Genomic DNA, 21043 nt, shown 5'->3' with positions numbered 1-21043 from the left:
AGGGCTTCTATGGGATTGCTTAGTGTCGGTGGACTGGAAGAACTTCAAGAACTCAGCGGGCAACCAAACCGAGTCTGCCATTTACATTAGAGACTTCATTATCATGTAAATGATTGTGTGTCGAAGAAGTTAATCCAAATATTCTCCAAATGGAAACTATGGATGGACTTGCGACCAAAGACCAGGTCTGAGGTTTTCAAGTTGGGTGACCCTGACCTATACAGGAAATCCAGGAACGACCTTTGCAAGGCCAACAGGGACGCTAAGAGGCAATACCAAACTAGACTTGAAACCCAGACTAACCACATCGATAACTGTCATTTGTGGCAAGGCTTATACAACAAAATGGGCTACGAAGTGAAGAACAGTATCGTGGGCAACAGTACATCACTGCCCAATGAGCTTAAAGCATTCTATACTCACTTTGAACAGAAAGGCAGTGAAACAAAGTCACTCTCCAAAAGCCTTTGATGTACCTGTACGCTTGGTCACCGCTGCAGACATTAGATCAACCTTCTTGAGGGTGAACCCATGGAAAGTGACTGGCCCAGATGGAGTCCCTGGCAATGCACTCAGATCCTGTGTGGGCCAGCTGACAGGACTATTCATAGACTATTCAACTTTTCCTTATTATGACTGGAAGTCCCCACCTGCTTATAGAAGATCACCTTCATTCCAGTGCCAAAAACAAACATGCAGCATTCCTCAGTGACTGCCACCCGGTAGTGCTGACCTCCATAATTGTGACGTGCTTTGAAAGGTTGGCTTTGGCTCACATCAACTCCAGCCTCCCAGACTGCTTTGATCCTTTGCAAATTTGTCTACTGATACCACGGGCCCATGGCAGATGCCATCCCCCTGGCCCTACACTCATCCTTGGAACATCTGAACAACAAAGAAACGTATGTCAGACTCCTACTTATTGTAGCTCCACCATCAATACCATAATTCCAAACAAACATATTTCCAAACTCCAAGACTGAGGTCTCTGCTTCACCCTCTGTAACTGAATTCTAGACTGCCTGACCAATGGGCCACAGTCAGTAAGGTTAGGTGATAATACCTCCTCCACGATAATCCTCAACACCAGTGCCTGCAAGGCTGCTTACTCAGCCTCCTACTATAATCCTTACAGACATACATGACTGTGTGGCCAGATTCCGCACCAATTCCATTTACACATTTGCTGACAACACCACCATTGTAGGTCCGATCTCAACAAGAGACGAATACTGGAAAGAGATAAAGTGCTTAACAGCTTGGTGTAAAGACAACACTCTCTTTGTCAACGTCAGCAACATAGTCCACCTACGTTGATACTATGGTCAAGAAAGCACTGCAACATTTCTACTTCCTCAGAAGGCTAAGGAAATTCAACAAAGACCTTACAAATATTTATAGATGCTCTGTAGAAAGCAGTCCATCTGGGATGCATCATACATGATATGGCAACTGCTCTTGCCGGGACTGAAATAAACTACAGAGAGTTGTGAAAGCCACCCAGTCCATCTCACAAACCAGGCTCCTCTCCATTGATTTCATCCATACTTCCTGCTACATCAGGAAAGAAACCAACATAATCAAAGACCCCTCCCACCCCACTTATACGGTCTTCCACCCTCTTCCATCAGGCAGAAGATATAAAAGTTTGAATACACATATTAACAAATTCAAAAATAGCTTCTTCTCCGCTGTTATCAGACTGTTGAGTGGACCTCTTTCAAATTAATGTTGGTCTCTCTCTGCACCTTCGTGGCAGCTGTAACATTGTATCGTGCACTCTGTTCTGTTACCCGAATACATTTGTATAGTACAATCTGCCTGTAAAGCACATAAGACAACACTTTTCACTGTATCTTGGTACACATAAATCAAATATCAAATATTAAGTCCAGGCAATCCGTGTTTTTTGAGGAACAAGAAAGGAGAGCAGGATCATTTTTCTGCACTAATTCAGAGTTGAAATGACACTGAATTTTTACCATTACTAATTACCATGCTCTCAAACGAACAAAGGAATCTTTGATAATGCGTTTCAACATTCATGAATGATTAATAGAGCTTACCATTGATAATGGCTCAATTGTTGATGATGTTTAATTCTATTTTAAGCCCAATTACTTCAGCCCATTGCTTCAAAATCAAAGTTATCTAAAGTACAAATTAGCATCAAAACAAAAAAACATTTTTCAATTGCTCTTTAAGTGTTGCACCATTGTACAACATAATCAGCTGGATAATTTCATGCACAATTATACTGTACCGACAGTCTGCATATTCCTCAAAGAACAAGGCCATGTTATTTTTATGACCGCAACCTTTGTCAAGGCTCTATCCCTATAGCCATCCTAACTCCTTAAAATTGTAATGTTTAAGACTTTTAAAAATTCATTCATGGGATTTGGGTTTCACTGGCTGGGTCAGCAGTTATTACCCATCTTTAGTTGCCCAGGAGAATGTTTAATGAGCTCCCTTCTTAAATCACTGCAGCCCATTTGGTGTAAGTATACCCACAATGCTATTAGGGAGGGAGCTGCAGGACTTTGACCAGAGACAGTGTAGGAACTTGGGTTGATAAGTGACAAGTGACATTCAGATCAGACAACTGCTAGGTAATGACCATTTCCAACATGAGAATTGAATCATTGTCCCTTGATGTTCAATGGCATAACCATTGCTGACACACCTATTTTTAACGTAGTGTTGGTTACCATTGACCAGAGAACTGGACTCGTCATATGAATATAGTAACTACAAGAGCAGGAATCCTGCAGTGAAGGAACAGTGATATATATTTAAGTCAGGTTGGTGATTGGTTTGGAGAGGAACTTGCAGGTGGTGGTGTTCACATGTATCTGCTGCTCTTGTCCTTCTTGATGGAATTAGTTATGGGTTTAAACAATACTGTCCAAAAAAGGCATGTGAATTTACCCAGTGCATCTTGTAGACACTGCTGCCACTGAACGTTGGTGATGGAGAAAGCGAATATTTGTGGAACTGACGCCAATCAAGCATGTCACTTTGTCCTGAATGATGTAGTGGAGTATTTTTGGAACTGCAATAATACAGGCAAGTGGGCAGAATTCCATCACACTCTTGACATGGGCCTTGTAGATGGTGAACAGGTTTTGGTGAGTCAAAAGGTATATTACTCATTGCAAGATTCCTGTTCTTGTAGTCACTGGGTTCATATGGCGAGTCCAGTTCAATCTCTGGACAATGGCAATACTATGTTAATAATAGGTGAGAAAGCAACGACATTGCTATTATACATCAAGGGTCAATGGTTAGATTCTCTCATTAGAAGTGGTAATTACCTAGCAGTTATCTGGTCCAATTGTTACTTGTCACTTATCCGCTCAAGGCTGGATATTGCTCCAGTTTTGAACATGGACTGCGTTAGCATCAGAGGGATCACAAATAATGTGAAATATTATGTAGTCATCAGCAAACATCCCCACCTTTGATCTTATGGTGGAGGGAAGGTCATTGATGAAGCAGCCGAAGATGGTTGTGCTGATGACAGTACCCTGAGGAACTCCTGCAGAGATGTCCTGGAGTTGAGATAACTGAACTTCAATAACTGTAATCATCTTCCTATGTGTAAGGTAGGACTCTAGCTTATTATGACCGATATAATTCACATTCCCACACTTGATCCACATGCTAATTTAAGACTATCTGGACATAAGCAGCAGAGCTGTCAATAGGTTGCATAAAAAGAATAGACTTGAAGTTGATGGAAGGATGCCATTTTCAGTCGGCCATATTCCTGCCATTGTCCAGAGATTGAACTGGACTCACCCTATGAACCCAGTGACTACAAGAACAGGAATCTTGCAGTGAGTAATGTACCTTTTGACTCACCAAAACCTATTCACCATCTACAAGGCAGAATTGATGGAATTCTGCCCACTTGGCTGTATTATTGCAGTTCCAAAAATACTCCACTACATCATACAACCTCCTTGTTCCAGTCACTGAACCCAGTCAAGAAGCTATTCTAATCCCTCTCCAGTATCTTTACAATTAATGATGGTACTTAATAAGGATTCTGACAGGAATCCCACGTCTCTTCTGTCACAGACCTAATGGAATTGGCAAGCACCAAGCCAAAGTTTAAGACTGAGGTAAAAATTCAAAAATCAGAGCTCCTGAGTAAATGCAAACAGAAGTGGGATGACACCCTGATGTGGAGATTAATGGCACACTTAAAAAAGGAACTCAATGAACATGGAGATAGGAAGGCCATCTTTACGCCTTCCCACCACAGGCTGAACTGGCTTGGGGGGCCAGTGTACCCAGTCTTCTGTTCCATCAGACAAATGCCACCCCAACCTGGTAGGTAGGGGGAGAAATGTGAAATTGTATACTTCCTGAGGTTCCTTGTCTAAGTTTCCAGGAGACTATTCTTTAATTTCTGGAGACTCCTAGCCAATGCAGATTGCTGATTGTGGTTTCCAATCCTAGCTACAGAAGGGCAGGGCTGAGGGAAACACGCTATTAAAAAAAAACTTAATACAGCAGTGAATCACTTTGTGAACCATCCCAAATGTAGTACAGGAAAAAAAAGGAGGCCATTCAGATGCTCAAGTCAGTTCTATCATTTAGACAATGACTGATCTTTGTGGGCAGCTCAGGGGTTGGCATTACCTCAGAGCACCAGGGACTTGAGTTCGATTCCCACCTCAGGCAACTGTCTGTGTGGAGTTTGCACATGCCCCCAGTGTCTGCGTGGGTTTCCTGCGGGTGCTCTAGTTTCCTCCCACAATCCAAAGATGTGCAGGCCAGGTGAATTGGCATGTTAAATTACCCATAGTGTTAGGTGCATTAGTTAGGAATAAATATAGGGCAAAAGGAATGGGTCTGGTTGGGTTACACCTCAGAAGATTGGTATGGACTTGTTGGGCAGAAGGGCCTGTTTCCATACTGTAGGGAATCAAATCTAATCTAATTTCTGGCTTAACTCCACCCATATGCCTTAGTTCTACATTCCTCGTTTCTACTGCTTCTTAAGCAGGCAGCAAACATTTGTCGCAGAATTCAGCAGCAGGGATATATTTATCTACTTTCTAGTTTTGAAAGGGAGGCAGGGAAAATTTGGAGCCAGAAGCGGAGAGAGATTTTTTAAAAAAAAATTAATGTAATTGGACTGAAAGTCAAAACCATTTCATTACTTTGACCAAGATCTGTAATAGGATCTCTGGTCTCACCAACTGCCAGATCCTGAAGGGCTTACCTGTTCAATGGAAGAAAGAAATCTTTCCCACAAATGTAATTGATTTAGTTTATGTGATTCAACACCTCTCTAGAATGCTTTGGTGAAGGCCCCAGATCATAAAATGTTTGAAGCCACATCAGTTTGAAATCAGACATCAAATGGAATTGGGTAACACGGGTCTTAATTTTAAGCCAGCAACAGAGCAATTTGTTGTTTTCGTTCTTCTCAACTGAGCCCTGGAAGTTGTTTGTGAGATTTTATTTTGCCAAAAAAAAATTACACATCTAGAATTCTCTGTGAGCAATTTACTCATGCAAATTTTATTCATTTTCAAGAACAGATAGGAATATAATGCTAAATAGAAGCTTGCCAACATGAATAACACACTGACAAGCAATTGTTCAATGCATTCAGTTGAGATCCTGTTAATCAGACACTATTCTGGGCATGTATTGTCTGTGAATAGGCCACTTACAGAGAAAGGTTCATCAACTAAACTAGTGATGGTGTTATAAAAGGTATAAAGCAAAAACTGTTCCTCACCATAAAGAAATTTCAGGATTAACGCACTCCTGGCAACATTTTGAAAGAAAGTTTGGAGGATATTGAATACTTACTACAACATCAAAAGTTAAGTGTGGAAATATTGTCATCCTTTAGAATTTTCTTATAAGTATCTATGATTTTAAAATAACAATATATATAGCATTATGTTTTCTTTGCCACTATTAAGTATATATGATAATTACCTTACTCAGCAGGACATTTACCACCTTTTGGGATTTATCATGCTTGACAACTTCAGCATAAGTGCTGTAGTGCCCCAACTGCCTTTTAAATAGAACAATTATAATAGTCCATGATGAGAAATTGTGGAATATATTATACTGTACAATCAATTTGTGTTGGGACCTAAGTTTGCCGGAGTGCTGTGTGATATATAGCTTTGTGTTAGTAAATGAAAGAGAGACTATGTAAATATCATGGTACAAACAGTCACCAGAACTGACGGATGAAGCACCAAGTCCTTCAAAGGCAACGGCCATTTATCCCATCTCTGAAAGTGCCATCTGATTCGTCAAACTCCCGTATAGCCCAGTGCTTGTTTTTCCTATTAAGTAAGTACCCAGTTTTCTTTTAAAGTTTCCATTGAATTGGTTTCCATCATGCTTTCAGCCAGATCATCATTATGCACTGTATCAAAATAATTCCCATCTCCCCCAAGGCTCTTTTGCCCAAAGTCTTTGTTTTATTATTTTCCTTAAAGTGCAAAGTAGTTTCTCCCCATAGACTCAATCAAAGCCTTTCATGATTTGAGAAGATATTACAAATCCAGCTGCTGCAATATTGCTACAAAACTGAAATGTTCCATCGGGACAGCAACTGGTTTGGTTTAAAAATTAAGGAGTAGAGGTTGGATTAGTCTGGGCATCAAAAAGCAACAAATCAGGAATCTATTGCTGAGTTTGGAGAGGTAAATTCATGTTGCCTGATATTGGAAATAAAAACATCTTCAAAGCTTCCAAAGGTTTACATTTTATCTGCCTTTGGTTCTTGAAAGCAGGGAGTGCACCATTAACACACTGCAGAAAAACATCTGCTAAAAGAAATGATGATTAATGTAATCACATCTCTGGTCAGTCTTTAAATAAATATTGTTTTGCAATTGGTAAAACAGTACAAAGTAGTATAATTTTGTAGTCAATGCAAATTAATGCAATATTACAATCATGTGTTAAACCACCTCACATGCAGTTCCACCATAACAGCAGTAACAAAAAAAAATTGCAATATGCATAAAATGTAGTCAGATCTTTTCTTTGTGGAATATTCAATATAAGTAACTCAAATACAATCAAGGTTTGCTCCCAGTTGTTAGTAAATACAGTTACAAACCAGAACCATCATCTGGTTATTATTTTGATTTTTTAACAGGAATACCTGCTAGCAACATTTAAGTTCTCTGACCAGGATTGCATTTCTGTTTTTGAGATCTTGCTCTTAGTAAATTGGCTGCTGTGCTTCCCTCATTGTACAAGTGTAAACTTCTTCATGGGACCTCGCTGTGGCTAGAGAAGTACTATATAAATGAATGTCTTTCTTTCATTACTTGAGATAGACAGTCTTGGGCAGATCATAAACTTCAGACAGCCATAAAAGTGCACATTTGTCAGATGCAAGTTTTAAAAATACATCTTTTTCTCAATTTCTAATATTTCCACTCTCTTCCTTTCTCTTTTAGACAAAGTCAGTTTGCTGAAGGGATTAGTATTACTCGATGGCAGACAGTATGGCCGTGGGAGATATCACAGTGGAGTCAACCAACATACAAAAATGGAGTTATCTAATGTAGGTTATGGTACAACCATCAAGAGGCATAAATAGAGTGCATAGCCAGAGCCCTTTTCCCATGGTGGAAATGTCTATTATGAGGGGGCAAAATTTTAAGCTAATTGGAAGAAGGTTTAGGGGAGATGTCAGACGTAGATTCTTTGCACAGAGTGCTTGGTGTGTGGAATGTACTGCTAGCAGTGGTAGTAGAGTCAGATAGATAGTATAATGAAGGACACGTAGGTTAGTCCGATTTAAGAGTAGGATAAAAGGTCGGTACTACATTGAGGGCTAAAGGGCCTGTAGTGTGCTGTACTAGTCTATATTTTATGTTGAGAAGGAATAATTGTTGAATTTTCTCCCTCCACCCAAGGCCACATCATGCAATTAGTTGCAATGGTTTGACTTGCAGCTCAGATGAAACAAGACCAACCAAGTGAAATGCAGGTTCTTCTTGAATATAGCTCATTCTTACATTGCCTGGTGGATAAGCCAAGGTTAACTCCTACTTGCATAGTGCAGGTGAGCATTCCATCATGAACTTGCACGGGTCATCAACCATCTGAGCACAATGGTACAAACATGGCAAACATATTATATTGAATAAAGCCAAGTGCTTCTCTCAATCTGGGGCACAACTTTCAGTGGTTAGTGTACTTGTACTAGAATCACTTTGTTTCTCGACCCCACCTATTCTTGCACCCTCCAAGCCATGTGAATTGTTCCTCTTACTAACATGTATAAACTCACATTTTTTTGGTGTTGAGCTTCATTACTAAACTTACAAAATGACAACATTTGGTTAATGTCCTCCTGTAATTTGTCGTGGTCTTCTTCATTGTCGACAATCCGACCAAACCTCACCTTCCTCCACGGTGTCACCTAAAAATTTTAAAAATTGTGTTCTTCATTCAAAAGCTCAAAATCAATGATGTCAATTGTGAATGACAGCTTTCAGTGCGTCCAGGCAGCTGGCATCAGGAAGACAATGTTGCAAGAATTTTGACTGAATAGCCTAATGATAGTCACTAGCCAGGCTTACTGGAGAAGTGACCACATTTCTGGGATGCAGACAGTTTGAAATTACAATTGCAGCAATTCCTGCTATAAAACTGCACATTTTACCATGGCAAAACAGATCAGACTTGGTCTTTAGTATGCTGACACCAATAAAATTCACAATAGATGTTGATGTTCAGAAAGATCCAAATATGGATCATCAATTTGAAGATAGAGGGCCTGGTACCCCTTCAAATCATGCCAGCCCCACACTACATCACTAATCCTCACACTGCTGCCTGGATCCTAAGCTCTGCCATTTCTTCTCCAAAAGTCTCCACCAATTTCTCCTCCTTCAAGACCCTGCTTAAATGTGCCCACCCTCACAGCCTTTGGCTAGTTTCAATTTTTGATCAATACTGTTTGCATGAACCTACATTAAAAAGGTGCTAAATAAATAATTTCTAGCAGTGGCACATACCTAACCCACCATTTTGTCAGGCCAACTAGGGAATTACAATTGAAAGTGGTCTTGCTAATATTGTCCACTCTTTGGTAGAAGACGGAAAGTTTATTATAGCAAGTACAACACAGATGTGAATCTAAATCTGTGTCAAACAGACATTATGCAAAATGTTACTTGGAGCAGGGTTCACACTTAAAACGTGTCTATAACCCTATAACCCATATATGGCCCCTGCAAGAAACATTTCCTTACTCTTTCTAGAAGCAGGAAGGTCACTGCACCTTTTATATCTAATGACTTTTTCATCTCCATGTATTTTCCCTAACCAAGTAGCTTATCTCTCTAGTCACCTCATCATTTTTTAAAGTGGATTGGCTTACTTCATTATAATCTTGCACATTCCTAATGGACAAGTTGGTTGTGGTTCTTAAATTGACGAGAATTTTTTTCTCAGCACTGCCAAAGTATTTTACTCTTTATTGTATTGCTGTACCAATGTTACCAGATCACAAAGAAAGAGAGAATGTTGATAGTTAAGAAATCATTAGTTCAAGCAAAAATCATGTTTCTCCTCAAGGGGAAGTAAAACGTAGCAGCTTAAAATTCTAGAGCACTTATCACAACCTCACAAAGTCCCAAAGTACTTTGCAGCCAAAGAAATAGTTTTGATATGCTGTCATTGTTAAATTGTCGGCAAACACAGCAACCAATTTGAACATGCAAGATCTCACAGACAGCAGAAAAGGTAAATGACTTGACATTTAATAAGGTTGGTCATGGGATAAAAGTTGGGCTAGATACTGGGTGAACTCCCTTGCTAGTCTTTCAATCAATTTGCACAAGCCAGTGATGTTTTTGAACTTTGATGAGAATTCATGGTCGCTCTGTGTACAAATTCTACGGTCCCTTAACTCAAAGGTAGGAAGGACATCAGTTTCCCATGTGTTATGTATGCACAAGAGGCCATTATAGAAAAACAGACAAGAGGTTAGATATTATTACATATGCACACTCATGCTCATATACACCACCCAAATAGTTGCACTCATGTCGAGTTTAATACATAATCCTAAATGTAAGCAATTAACAGCCATTTACATTTATTGTTGAAAGATGCAATTTTGGACAAAATTGAAGTCACAGTCACAATGTAAAAGTTTTATTCTATTACATAGTTAATCCAATAGGACATTATCTGTTGGACCATAATGTTAATTTTCGGCTGCAAAACAAAATACTATAAGAAAGACATCTTTGATATAATGCATTTTTCAAAAAAAAAATGTCCAGAGCATACTTTTTTATTGAATGAGCAAAAGAAAATGTATAATAAAACAAAACAGCATATACAGTGGAAATCATGCAAGATTGTCAATTAAGATAGCAAGCCAGTTGGTATGAGAGTTCAGGCTGGTTCATGATACTGGCTTCTTTGCGTGATGTGATTTTGCAGACACTCCTTCCACAACACAAAACAGTAGTCGCAACTTTCCTTTTTTGAAGGGAATGAAAATGGAATGGGCTCAAGAAGGGGAGAAAGAGCTTACTCTTGCTCACTGCAAGTGTTTGCAACCAACTAGTGGTCTTAACAAAAGCCTAAAAAAGGAGGATCTGTGCACATTTCCATTCTTGACACGAATGACTGGATGTCCCAGAATGAGGTACAATTTTGGGAAAAATACGTCTTCCTCCGAAATATAAAAGGCTACTCAATGTCATCTCCACAAACACTGGCATTTAGATTCCAAATGACTTTCAATCACAATCTTATCAGTCTTGAAAACAAGATCTTGCTAAGTTTGTACTATGTGCCATATAATACTGTGGTGAAGGTATTTACAAATGGCTTTGGTTGAAGTATACACTAGGGATAATAAAACAAAGTACTGACTACTTCATTGGACACGCCAAATAATGAAGACTAAAGACTCATCTGCTGAATTTTTCAAAACAAAACCCTGCAAAAGTTACCACATAATGACTAGATTTATACAAAGCCTTGTATTATGCTTGTCATTTTGGAGTTTTGAAATATTTAATCAGTATTATGATTCTTTTTTCCTTTTACTGAATTTTAGATCAATAGCACACCTTTGGTTTTTCCGAGTGTTTCATGTTACATGCACTAAAAAGACAACAAACGCATTTGGTGATCTTCAATTACAGTCCATTTTTATTTTCTCTCTGTTTCTATCACCAGTTTCTCTTACTTCAAAATAAAGATGCAATGTCTCTTGGCCATGGGTATATCTATATTATGAGTAGCTGAACACAGGACATCTGTTTATGAAGGGATGACAATATTTCTGCCTCATTCTCCGCTCTCAAAGCAAAATGCTCAACTGCCAACCCAGTCAATTCAACTCCTTGAAGCAATAAATCTAGATTTTTATGCCCACTAAGCACAAACTGGTGAGAAAAGAAATGAAATTGATCTTTCACTCAGACACAGCTCACAAGCCCTCCTGAGAAGAACACACTCAGAAGAAAAGCAAAAGCTTGTGAGCAAAGGAGATGAAAGCAACAAACTGATCTAAAGACTAAAATTGCAGATAAACAGAGAAAAGTGGTTGAGTGGAGAACAGAGCTATAGGTAAAGTCGTTGAAATGAGAATGAAAGAGTAGCATCACAGCCAGTGGTGACTGGCAGACTGGAGTAGCTGTCAATGAAAGGAAAAGTCACGCATTTTTTATACTGACTTTCATCAGTTCACAACAGCGCAAAACTTCTTACAACCAATGTGTAATCATTGCTGTAATGGTGAATGTTAAGTTGACTGATAAGCAGCAGTCAGTAACAGATAGGATTGATTGACAAACAGAGGGGTGGGGCGATGTGTGAATGTAACTGAAGAGACATGCAAGTCAGTGAGAGTCACCACACTCCCAGAGGACCATAGCCTGCTCTCTGACTAGTGAAAGGAGACAAATGCTGGAGAGTTCAACTGGATAGTTACCACACCTCAGGTAAGGTGGGGCCTTTGTGGGGAATCGATTGGTATGGGATTTGAACCTAGGCTGTTGGTATCAGTCTTCATCACAGACCAGCTGTCCAACTAACTGATATACAGGCCAAAAGGCAGAGAAACAGGATACGGAGATAGTGCAGAATAACATGTGGCTCCAAAGCAGGCTGGACTGACAAGACAATCCCTGAAATCAACCCGAAGTGAAGAGGCATGTGGTTTGCTGGGATTCAGACAGCCATGTCGTCTTAAGGCCAACCTGATCTCACTGGGCTCAATGACATTTGGGTTTGCGCAGAGTGCAACAAGACTCTGGGGGGCAACATCCCAACACAAATCAAAGATCACAAAAATTTCCATTAATCCTGATGTACCAGGCCAGAAGTGTAATCGCATAACCACTATAGCCAGGCTACCCTGTTAACTCCTTGAGACAATATTTAATTTGAATAATCCTGTACATTCTGTGCAAATGCACTTGAAGGCATTTTGGCTGAAATCAAAACATACATTTACTTTGAAAATATTTAAGACATGAATTTCTTGGCATTTCAATGTACTGAATACAGAGAGGGTCATGGACTCTGTCAGACTATACAGCACTCTGCACAGAATATAAAGACACGCATGTATCTATGACTTGCAGAAGTATACTTCTCTGGCTAACTCCTGGACAGTTATCCCACTCTCATATTCCACAATAGTTACAATATTTCCATGTAAGCAATGCTATCATCACTATTGAAGAAAGTGGCATCTATCTGCAGCATTATGTTGACAAAAATGTATTTAAATTTATTGGTAACACATTTGAACAGTTTGGATGTGTGAGCGAGAGAAAAATTCATTAGGTCATTGCTCAGGGCACGTGGGCGTGCATTTCCATCCAACCACTTTTGTTCCTGTCAAAAAATCTGTTTCTCTGCAAATTCAAATGCAGTCAGATTTAATGTCAGTGTAGGGCTCGCACAAAGAGAGAGTGTCTAACTGTTGCTGCTAATTGCTGCAGTGGGTTGGCTAATTGGGATGGCACAATCTTTTGAGAGAGAAACATTAACAAGCAGAAGGGAGAAGCAGAGATCTAGTATGTTATCAGCAGCAAGTGCACTGAATGGAGACGGACATTGAGTTCAATATGGAACGCTTCCACTAGTTTGAGTAGGAGATGGGATGGAAAAAACTATAAACGCAAATCTGAGTTCTCAGATACATCTCCACGATTGCACAGTGCTCTTTGATATCAGAATGCCTTCACCACTTCACTTTCTGAAGAATAGTTCATAAAATGCCATATCAGCAAATATGCTTCAGATCTAATGAATCAGACAATTGCTTTTCTAAATCCACAGCAGAATAGTTTTAATCTTACTGTGAAATCTACTTGCTCTAAGTTATAGTGAAGGAGCAGAACAAGTTTTCACTTCCTACCAAACAGTACTTTCAAATTGTAGCATCTTTGTTTCTCTATAATGGAATAAAATGGAGAGAAAAATCACACTTTATTGGGCTGGCAGGATAACTGTTGCAAGTCCTACGTCACTAAAGGCTGTGTCATATACAATGGCTACTGCTGCGCTTCTGATGAGCCACACCATTTCTGTGACAAACTAACAATTACAACACCACAATTCACTCATTGTGACTGACCGAGACCAACAACTTCCAGAAAATTTAAAAGTTCACTTATTTACAAACTGCAATGAAAGACAAACATGACTTGGAATAATCCAAGTAATCCGTAAACTGTACAGGAAGGAAAGTATTCAGGTCCCTTATAAAAATAAAAACATAGTCTCACCACATGAGGGTGAACAGCTTGGATTCTGCAAGTCATAGGGCGTTTATAATTCTGTTCTATTCAGCAAACGTGACATTTTTGTTTGCTTTACAGGATTCTGAAGAGTTGTTGTTTTAAATCTGTAGGATATTTCACGAAGTCCATAAATTTCCTGGCAACTAGGAAGCAACAATCACCGGCAATAATCGTTGAGTTCAGCTGTATCCAAAAGTTGTTAATTCATGGAGTAAATTTGTCTTATAGGACAAATAAAAACGACTACATTCCGTCCTCACATACATTTGGACTCTTGCTATCTGTGCCAAGGTTTATTTACAAAGAGATTGACCTCAGCACATAAAAGATTACACAAAGCCACAAGGGATAATCTCAGCCAGTAAAGCATTGGCAGATATTAATTTGATTCAATTCAACATTATTAATGAGGTATAATCACAGGCAATAAAAAAAAAACTGGGTGCGTGCAGTCTAACAGAAAAGGACATCAGGTTGAGAATTAAATGGATGAATCGCTGCAATTTCTGAAGATCCATGTAAAAAAGGAGTTAGATTAAAAAAGTGATTCCAATTGATGCAGAGTGGAGTAAAGGATAGTGACTACAATCTTAAAATATAAGACTTTTTTGGAAAAAAAGTGATTGATGTTCATGGAAAGGGCCATATCAGAACTGACTACTATATTTGAGTAAATTTCTAATCAACTTCATGGGGTACCCTCACAGAGAAGATATACTGTTCATTCTCCAAAATCAAGAATGTCAAGATCCCATCTGCTGTACATTATTAGTAATCCAATTCACACTTGATGATCTACACTAGTGATCAAATAATGCATCGGTAATCAGGGAGATTTACTATCACCAATTCAACGAACAAATCAAAATCAAAGAGATGGGTCTCATCTTACTGCTCAACAGTGAAAGATACATTAATAATTTAGAAAGTATTGTCAAAATATTTTATGAATTAGTCTTGAAACTGTGAGCTTCTTGAAGATTTTAGAAACAGCGCTCACGTTCCTTTCGAGAATATTTACATCTTAAAACATGCACAGTCCTTTTACACTAAATGAATTATGGAGCACAACGCACAAGCCTAATGAGTCTACCAATATTCTAATGCAACACCTTTTTAGAAACAAAAACAGGGAGTTCTTCATTATTAACAAACTATTTAAAAGGAATAAAACAGGAAAAGACTGTCAACATTTATAATGGGCCATTTCAATGCTTGCCGATACTGAGACAGTTTGAACAACCCCCTTCTGAAGGTTTTAAGCTCCTGTTCAGTCCTTTATGCCTCAGAGCTCACCTTGCCCTTCTCAGGTACTTTCCTGGAACCTTCTTGCCCAAAAAACTTTCCCAGCTGGTCGAGTATCCCCGAGTCTCTTTGCCTTGAGTGGGCTCCTCCAGCTTGCTTCGCATGGTCTGAGGCGCTTGCGGATGCCATTTGTTTTGCTACTTGTCCCTTCTTAGCTGATGATTGTGAGGACAGTTTCTGCACTTCCATCAAATCTGAGCTCGACACAGGAACTGAGCTATCCTCTTGGATGGCTTGAAGGTCTTCGGATTCCGATGGGCGGTCTTTGAAGGTGTTGTCCTCACGTCCAGGCGCGTCACGAGAAAAGAGGCGGACCAAGTGTGGGCGCCCAGCTGGCTCAGCTGTGCTGGGCGACTTCCAGGCATTCTTTGGGTCCTCTACACTCTTGGAGCCTGGCGCTACCATCTTCTTCTGCTTTGAGGAAGATCCATTGTTCTGATTAACATCTGCCTCGGCTGAAAATAACAAGCACCAGCAATGAATACAAAATACATCAGAGAACAATGCTACATTTCACAAGAACACTATTAGTCATTGGTCACCATCAGCTCAAGCGCACAGAAGCGAATTACACTTTATAAAGTTTTACAGCAGTTACCTTTCTGTCGAGTTTCAATTCCTTTCAATCACACAGTTACAGTTTAAAATCAGAACTAGGCAGAATATTAACCCCTTTTTTTATATAATCACATGCAAATTGAGACAGAACAGTACATATACTATTCACAGTTCCATACAGTATCAAAACATCAAGCCATCAGCATACTAAATATGTTTTAACAGTTATTCTTTGTTTGACTGAATACAGTAATTGAGAAAGGAACAAAAGGGGGTTTTGGTGTCATAGCATGGTGAACGTTCGGTGTCAGCGATTGAACAGAACTCTAAAACACTGACTAAAAAACGTTACCTAGTTTTCTTTTTAAACAGCACTACTTATGAATCTTTCATCATGTCAACTGCAAACTGTTATTCACCAACATTTTCCAAACAGCTTCAGTATCTGTACAAAACCAATAAAAATATTACAAATACAAATCCAGCAAGTTCACATATTGAAGGATTGTATCTCCATATTTGTCAGTATTTGCATAATGCAAACAAGGCTCAAGAAACTGGTTTGGATAGTTAATGAGGAGTACAAACTCAGAACAGATACAGGGGAGAGGTGAGGACTTTGTGGTAAAGTGGCAATGTCCTTTGAGCCAAGCAGCCCAGATTCAGGTCCCACCTCCTCTGGAGGTGTGTAATAACATCTCGGAGCAGGTTGTTCAAAAATATCTATCAGGGAGAAAGGTAACCTAAACTCCGTTAGAGGAAGTACACACACCAACATTTTGCAAGCTCTGGCTTTAGGATTTTCTGCTAAATTGAAGAATGAATGGTTAAATCTCAATTACTGAAAGCTGTTGGTTAAATTATGTAGCTAAATGTAGAAATGTATTGTTTATCTATACCAGTGAAAGAAGACAGATGACCTGCGCCTCCGTTATTTTGAAGGCTATGGTTAAGCTTTCAGAAAAACCACACAATGTACATTATCAGAGGTGTCATTTTCAGGTGAGATATTAAATGATGTTCCCTTTTATTTTGCAGGTGAACACAAGATCCCATGGTGTAGAAGAACATTTGTTGTCATGGTAATGGAACTTCAGGGAAAAAGTATCCTTGGTTAAGATTGACAGAAACTTCTGTGGGACAGGCTGTTGGTCACTTTAACTTTACTAACGTTACAGAATGTTTTATAAAAGACATGAGTGAGCTCAGATGATACTATATAAATCTTGTCAAGTAATCTTCCAACACTGATTATGTAGATTGACTACTTCATATTTCAATAGGCCTTTTGCACCAGTCGACAGAGGATATTTTCTAATCCCACCACCCTGGAAGCGTCATGTTCAATATTTATCACTCAATGTCACGGAGAACAGTTATCTGATTGATGCTTGTGTGGTCTTTGTGCTATTGGCCACCATATTTCTCACAATGCAGAAGTTTATTGGGACATTGAGATTGTGGAATGCACATTTTCCCATTAGACAAATGATACTTTAAAAAGGGGAAAAAAAAACACCCAAAGATTACAATAATGTGGGTAGTAATAAATTCTTGAATTAAAAAAAAAACTTGACAGGAGAAAGATGAAAATGCAAGTGATGTTTCTTCATGATTTTCCAAGTCTTTCCCAATTTTTGGGGGGAGCTGAGATTGTGTGGAGAAGGGGGTCAGGGTCCATTTTACATAACTACTCATGTAATTCAGAATAATGTGATTCCAGATTGAAACTGGGATTCAAACGCAGCAACAGACAACACAATTGAGCATTTATTGAATGCTTGATTAATTTTTTGTTTAGGGCAAGAGTATTTTAATCCTGACCCACTGAGCACAAAAATGTTCAACAAAGGCAGGTCCCACCTGCAAACATTAATAATGTTACTGCTCATGAGTACAAATTGAAAAATAGGTATGTTGTATAGTGTGTAAACCAACAACACACCAACCTACATTTATTATCTCATCTCTTAACTAATACAAAAGTATTAACAGTTAATTATTATACCATTAGGGTGAGATGAAAATGTTACACCTGAGCAGAATAATCATTACAACCATTGTAATTTGAAAACATTTGAGAAAACTTGATGAATTTATAAATTGACTGTGCAATGAATCACAGACCCCAGACTTTAAACATGGCAGCTCAGTGGTTAGCACTGCTGCCTCACAGCATGAGCAACCCAGGTTTGATTCCATCTTCGAGCTAGTGAGTGTGTGGAGTTTGCAAATTCTCCCCTTTTCTGTGTGATTTTCCTCCAACATGTGTTCTGGTTTCCTCCCACAATCCAAAGATGTGCAGGTTAGGTGGACTGGCCATGCTAAATTGCCCATTGTGCAGGCTAGATGGATTTGCCAAGAGAAATGCAGGGTTACAGGGATAGGGTAGTGGGGTGGGTTTGGCTGGGTGCTCTTCGGAGAGTCAGTGAGGACCTGATGGGCCAAACGGCCTGCTTCCAAACTGTAGAGATGCTATGATTCTAACAGAATGGACATCAAGTAATAGAGTTACTACAAATAACCAAAGTGACGTGTTCAGTTGCCTGTTAAAGACCAGGAGAAAGGCAAAGCTTAAGTAGGAAGAATCAAATAAATTGGACCAGAATGACTGATTCAATTCTGATTCAAATAATCAAAGTTGTGCATTGTGCCGCTCAGTGAGAACAAGCAGCTAGAGTAGGGAATTATGTTTTGGTAGGAGCAAACCGTCATGTTTAACGGTCTTAAGCTTTTCTGGTTTACATGCTGATATCAGATAGGCAGATTGATAACATAGACATAACTATTAAACCATTAAAAAGGAGTTGGCAGAAATGTTGGATTTTCTGTCATAGGAAATCTACCAGATTGGAAAACTAATTCTGTCTCATTTGTTACCTAGCACCATGTAAGCGTTTTGGGACCTTGCACAGTTACATTCGGGGGGCTAGATGGTAAAGAACAAGAATGAGATTTAATAGCACAGTCTCATTTTGCTATCAATTCTGCCTGTTTAAGATATACAGAGGAACCTCGATTATCCGGAGGACATGGGCAGGGAGTGTTTTGTTTGGTTAATTGAATTCCGGATAAATGAATGCCGGATAACAAGCCCAGCATCAGGACCTTGTGATCATGTCGGATAATCTGATATTCGGATAATTGAAAGCTGGAAAATAGAGGTTCCTCTGTAATCCAGGCAAAAATGAACAAAAGCAAACCTCTAACTTCCCTTGGTTAGGTTTGCTTCACACATACTACCCATGGTGGAGTTTGACATTGTGGAGATCACCCATAACGTGCAACATGCACATCATGATGCAATCCCTTATGAAAATTAATACCCCTCATGTGAAATTCGCAACATAGCTGCAAATGCGAGGAGGATCAGAGACATGGTGGAGAAAGTACTGACTTGTTTTCTATTTGATGAAGCTCAGCTCCTAACGTAAAATCCAAAATAGTGGAAATATGCAGGAGGTCAGGTAGCAGCCAGGAAGACTAAAATGGAATTAATGTTTCTGGTCAATGACTACTTCGAATTCTAAGGCACAAACTAACTCGAGTCCTCTCTCAATTTTACCTGATAAGTATTTCTATTATTTGAAGATTTTAACTTCATATTTCCAGTATCTGCAGTATTTGCTTTCTATCCACCCACAGATGTTTAATGCAGCATTTATGTAACAGCACAGAGGTTGTTCCGTTACAGAGATCTTTGCATTCAAATACTGAAACCTGACAGCATGTATACCCAGTCACGCTATATATTGTTTTTTTGGGGTATTAGATGAATCATGTTTTTGTGTTAGGAGCTTGGTCTTGCATTTGTGAAAAAAAAAGGCAAAAATAATAATGAGAGAATCTATCAAGTTGTACATAACACTTGGAATTCCTCTCTACGTGTTTACAATCACCAGTGGGTCACTCAGGAAAGGGAGAGAGGTAGATTATAAACAAACAGATAGAATTGAGAATTGTCGAACACACAACACAGCTGGTCTTTCTTACATGGAATTTACAGCAATAAAAACAGGTCATTGATCCCAACTGTTCTAGGTTGGTGTTTATTGTCCAGAAGAAATCCTCCCAATAGACTTCAGCTCAACCTATTTGCAAACGCTCCTTTTTCTTTCTCCTCTATGTCATGATCTAGCTTCTCTTAATTACATCTATATTATTCACCTCAACCTTGTCCTATCATAGGATGGCTCGTGTGGAAGTTGCTGTGGTTAAAGGCATTTTTCTTGAATTCCCTATGAGTTGATTAATACTAACTTCTATTCATGACTCTTAAGTTCTGGGCTCACCTGCAAGTGGGAAAAATGTTTGTTCATTCAACCTCTATCAAACCCTGTCACAGAACTAAAGACTTCCACAGGGTCATCTTTTGATCTTTCATTATTTAAAGTAAAAGCAATTTCATTTTCATTCAGTCTTATATTTTTCCACATTCTTCTCAAACGCTGCCTTCATGGCAGCAAGACTCCAGTGTTCATATAAACACATTCGGAAGTCAGATCGATTCCAGGGATAATGGAGGTGTAGAATTTTGCTGTGTCAGGGATGCAAACTATTGTCTCCAAAGACAAATCCAAAAGATTTCTACATTGCAAGCATGTAAGCAAGCCATTTTTTGAGGTGTTTTAGGTGTTGGAGAGGATTTCTTCTAATTCCAAGTGCAGCATTTACTGTTTTATGAGCTGTGTATTGTTTTGGAACTTTGGGGGGAAAAGGGATCAAAACAACTTTAAAAAGGAGGAAACAGGCAGACATAGTCAGAGAAAGAAACCCACGCTGCTTTCTAACACAGCAGTGAATCTGCACAATTACTGCCCTTGCTGTTAGAGTTCATGTATCTCTGGACTTCGGAGTGCATCTAGGAAAAATTAACTATCAGTGAAATTCACAGCTAACCTTGGAGGAGGCTGTGTGGGAGAGCTCACATCGCATGAGCAGATAAGAGCATAGTTTTTAAGTGTAACCTTGCTGTAAATCTACAATCGTGAGTTTAGTGGATTCTTTCTTGACTTTATGTTTTATTGAGATCGGTCTCTTGATTAAATTGTAAAAACATAAACCATAAGTATTAAGTTAGCCTGGAGCACTGTTTTTTTACAGCATTGAGATGGTGCTATTTTCTGGGTCTGTAGATTGTAAAGGATCAAAGATGGCCTTCACTGGAGTGATCTGCTCTTCCTGTTGGATGTGGGAGTTTAGGGAGAGTTTCCATGTTAGTGAGGATTATGTCTGCAGGAAATGTCTTTGGTTTTGAATCCTATCATATTGCATGGATTAGTTGGAGCAGCAATCATAGGCAATAAGGAATTTACAGGAGCCAGGGGCTATGATGGATGGCAGATATAAGAAGGGAGAAAAGCCGCAGATACAGACAGGTAGAT

The 21043-nt window shown here is 39.1% G+C and overlaps 1 protein-coding gene across 4 annotated transcripts in view; it reads right to left on the bottom strand.

Moving 5' to 3' along the window:
* The window catches only part of LOC140477269 (myelin basic protein-like), a 184119-nt gene that overhangs the window by 31370 nt on the left and 131706 nt on the right, over nucleotides 1–21043 (bottom strand). For all 4 annotated transcript variants that reach the window (XM_072570866.1, XM_072570863.1, XM_072570864.1 and 1 more), the window contains exon 4: nucleotides 15093–15556. In XM_072570866.1, coding sequence (XP_072426967.1) covers nucleotides 15093–15556 — 464 coding nt within the window. The remainder of the gene's footprint in view (nucleotides 1–15092; nucleotides 15557–21043) is intronic.

Source organism: Chiloscyllium punctatum, chromosome 5, assembly GCF_047496795.1.
Source record: "Chiloscyllium punctatum isolate Juve2018m chromosome 5, sChiPun1.3, whole genome shotgun sequence".
Taxonomy (NCBI): Eukaryota; Metazoa; Chordata; class Chondrichthyes; order Orectolobiformes; family Hemiscylliidae; genus Chiloscyllium; species Chiloscyllium punctatum.
This window is presented reverse-complemented; position numbering and strand designations above follow the sequence as displayed.